Source organism: Limulus polyphemus, unplaced genomic scaffold (genome assembly GCF_000517525.1).
Source record: "Limulus polyphemus unplaced genomic scaffold, Limulus_polyphemus-2.1.2 Scaffold474, whole genome shotgun sequence".
Lineage (NCBI taxonomy): Eukaryota > Metazoa > Arthropoda > Merostomata > Xiphosura > Limulidae > Limulus > Limulus polyphemus.
Genome location: NW_013666084.1, coordinates 525,437 through 529,542, shown reverse-complemented (window position 1 = coordinate 529,542; position 4,106 = coordinate 525,437). Strand labels below are relative to the sequence as shown.

The 4,106-nt window shown below is 30.0% G+C and overlaps 1 protein-coding gene across 2 annotated transcripts in view; it reads right to left on the bottom strand.

Annotated features, from left to right (window-relative positions):
- LOC106458493 (pericentrin-like) overlaps positions 1-4,106 on the bottom strand; it is a 153,406-nt gene that overhangs the window by 8,614 nt on the left and 140,686 nt on the right. For both annotated transcript variants that reach the window (XM_022384726.1, XM_022384727.1), the window contains one exon: positions 2,189-2,537. In XM_022384726.1, the coding sequence (XP_022240434.1) occupies positions 2,189-2,537 (349 nt within the window). The remainder of the gene's footprint in view (positions 1-2,188; positions 2,538-4,106) is intronic.

Here is a 4,106-nt window from a genome sequence, read left to right as displayed (position 1 = left end):
ATAACATTATAATTCCCCCATGGCTGAAAGGGCGAGCATGTTTGGTAGGATGGGGATTCAAAACTGCGACCCTGAGATTGCGAGTCGAGCACCCTAACCATCTGGCCATGCCGGGCCAACCAGATAAGAAACAGCAGTGTAGTTCACCCAAGAATAATACAAGAACTTTACAATTAGAGGTCACAATACAGCATACATAGTCTATCTGCATTACCAAAAAGAATGTCTATGTAGCAAGGAATTTAAATGAGCATGTGACTAAGATAAAAGCCATAAGAATAAAAAAGAATGATCTTACATGGTAATAGTTAATCTTAAGACAAGAAACATTCAATTTGGATGTAAAACTATGTGGGATCTCTCTCTATTAATACAGTGGACAGACTTGTGTTCTTCCTTTTATATTAGCCAATTTGGCCAATATATTATTCTGTCAGTCTCTTGCATCTCAACATGAGATGAAAGGAACTGGCCCATTTAAAAAACTGTGCACTCTGAACCAAGAAACCAACTGAAGATGTCCAAAGTTGAGAAGTTGAACACTGTCTATTCCAATTGCTGATTGATAAAATCTCAGAAGATTCCCATGCCATTTGTTAAAGAATGAAGATGAGGAACATTCCATATGACTGGCTTAAGATGAAGTTTAACAAAGTGTTCACTTTTGTTTATAATGTGTGATGCAACATCCTTATTAACCAATAAATGTGTTGAATTTGAAGCTTTAGTATATACAAGTAAAAAAACAATTCACAATTAGAATATTTAGAGACAAAATACAGACAGAGTTTTACTGTGTTTGCTACTGAACTTGAAAGTATGATGAAAATAAAAAATATATATACTTATACTCAATTTCTAACTTATAGATTGCAATCAGAGAAAGAGGACTACGACATACCTTCACAAACTTTATAAAAAAAATTTAAGTAATTTTTAGTACCTGAAGATTTTTAGTAAAATAGAAATTATTATATGGCAGTTGACAGTGTTTGAAAAAAGAGAAAAAGCTTTTCATCAGTTCATATTTAAACAGTCACTAATGTAAGTGCCTACATTATCGAATGTTTAAGTATTACCTTATGAAGTTCTTAGGCTCAAAGTTTATTAAATAAATCACCTTATAGTCTAATATCTATTCTAATGTTATTATTATTTTCTATCTTGTAACTATTTTATGTATGGCTTTTCATCTTCAGGTTTTTGTTTTAAGCAACATGTGATAATACTTGGCCAGCCAATTGACTAATTTTGTTTTTACCATCAAATATCCAACCCCAGACTACAGAGTTCTACTTTGTATACACATGTGTATGTACATGCATAATAAAGTGGCCATCAGTATTATTCTCTTGACTACAATGATTTTCAGCTATGAGTGAACATTCACAATTTTGTTCATAAAACAGTTCACACACAGAAATCACTGTCCTGGTTTAAACATTTAACATTAAATTCTATTCTTACTAATAAAAAATTCTAAGATATTCTGACTATCATATTTATTACTTTTTGATTTTGTTTTTGTAAAATTGCACAAAGTTACACAAGGGCTATCTACACTAGCTGTTAACTGTATCTAATTTTGAACTATTAATTCGAGGGAAGATTGCTGGGCAACAGCATTCACAGCCAATTCTTGGGCTACTCTAATCAAATAGTAGGATTTGTTCATCATTCTTATAATGCACTCAAAGCTCCAAAATGTGGAACAGGACATAAATGGTACACCAACCACTATGCCATGCCTGGCTCTAAATTTTGTGGCCCATCTGAAAAAAGTGTGAAATGATACATTTTTTTATTTTAAATCATTTACTTGTTTTGTGTAAATATGTTATTTTTTTATAATGTTGGCATTATGTCACGTGCATGTTACAGCAAAATTTAATGCATTTAGGAAGAGAATTAACTGAAATTTATAATAAATTATATTATCTAAAGAAAATAATAACTTAAATTATAAGATTGAAATTTTAATATTAAAAAGGTACAAACAAATATTCAAATGTTAAAATCAGTGTTTTAGCTGGTGGACAGAAATAATTTCCTCAATGAGATAATGGAAAAATTCCCATTAGAGACAATACAATGTAAATGTATGTATACTGTTTCTTTTATTTTTATTTCTTAAAACACAAATCTAAAAAGAAATATGGAATAAGGACATACAAATAATACAAGTTACCATTTTGTTGAGTGGCAGAATATGGTGGTCCTTTCTGTTGCACATACTCTGTTGCTGGTTGAATAAAGTTAAATGGACAGACATATACAGCTTTTTTCCACCGGTTCACCAGATACAGCATACGATGAAGTGCTATAATAACATATGTCAAAGACCGAAATAATGACAGGGGAGACAAAATAATGTGGTGGTCACCGATAGGTTCCTCATTGATTTTGGCAAGCATGGCTATAGTAGTAGCTTCTGTGGTTTGATATCCACCCATTAGTTTTAACAAATACTTCTTCTGGTAAACCAATGACCGCCTGTAACTCTCAGCATGACGGTATTTGTAATACGCCTTGTAAAACTGCAGAAATGAAGGAAGTGTATTGTTATTTAAACACATATTTTTAAGTAAAAAGGATTTCCTAAACAATTATTCTTTAATCATTGAAGTTTGAATTTAGTTAGTTTCTTCTCACTTACACAAACTTAATGTTTTCATGTTTAAAAACACATTCAGTACTTGCAAACTTCAACTTAGTTAAAAATCATGTTCACACTACCTTTAAAGCAATATACTATAAGCCTAAAATATTTAATGTTTAGCAACTAAATATTTGTTAAGACAAACCCATTAATGTTGTTTATTTAAAAGATCTAAAGAATAACATCAACCAAAATATGTCAGATGGTTGTTATACACTGCTTACATAATATATTTTGTATGTAATATTTTCAAATGTACCAACAAAAGAAATCTTTAACAATATAAATGTAACTGTGCAAATTCAAGGCCATACATGCACACACCTAATCTCCACAAAATGAGGGGTTTGTGAATCTAATATGCAGTGATTTTGACAAGTATGAATAAAAAACACAAGACATAGTGTCGTCAAAATGAAAATAACATAAAAATTCTCTACTTGCTGAAACACAAGTAAAAAGGTAAAGTAAATAATAAAGTAAACTTAAGAAGATGAAACATACAGAATCAGTAGTCTAATGAGTTTTATGTACCACAACAAAATTTCCACAGCTCATTTTGACTCCTTTAGAATGACAGCTCAATCTCCTTTAAAAGCACCAAACTGCATTCACAAAAACATTCGTCTTGCAGCTGACCACTCAGAAAGGGGAACTGGGATGTTGAAGTTTTTCTGTTACCTATGACAGCTGCAAGGTATCCTCCAAGTACAAGGCCAAGAAGTTTACAACTACCTTATGAAAAAAGTAGATAAGTTTCTTGACCAGTTAAGCTATGAAATTTTCCAAAATCAGTATTTGGACGAATTTTAGAATTTTTTTAACTATGAGATATGGAAGAGTAAGATATGTTGCATTTTGCAACTACACAACTACTGCTGTAACATTCACATTAAAAACTAATTACTTATTAATGTTATAATATTACTACAAAGGTTTAATAAACATCTAAATTTCTTTCTTTTTTGTTTTACTAATGATTTTTTATTTTATGTTTATTATTTTCTCCCCCCATAGTTTTTCATTGAATGATACATTTGCTGACAAGTTCTGTTGATTTTGTATTTCACTGTACATACATGTGAATAAAAAAGGTGTTTGAACTTACTGCACTGAACTTACTTTGTCTTGTATGAATCACACAAATAAATTTTCTATTTGATAGTTGCAGTACAGTATTATAAATACTTGTGTTATTAGTATTTTAAAAGTGAATATTAATATTATCCATGTTACTATTCAAGTTGAAGGTAAATATAGAAAAGTGAGTTTGGACAATTATAAAACAAATATTCCATTTGCCATTAGGAAAGAAGTTCAAATTCACTTTGTAGTGAATGTGTCAAAAAAAAATATATGAAATTTTGAATAGTAAGTATAAATGTATTATAATATTGTACAACAATCTATTTTTCTTAATTAAAAAATTTCTAGAAAAATAAAATAT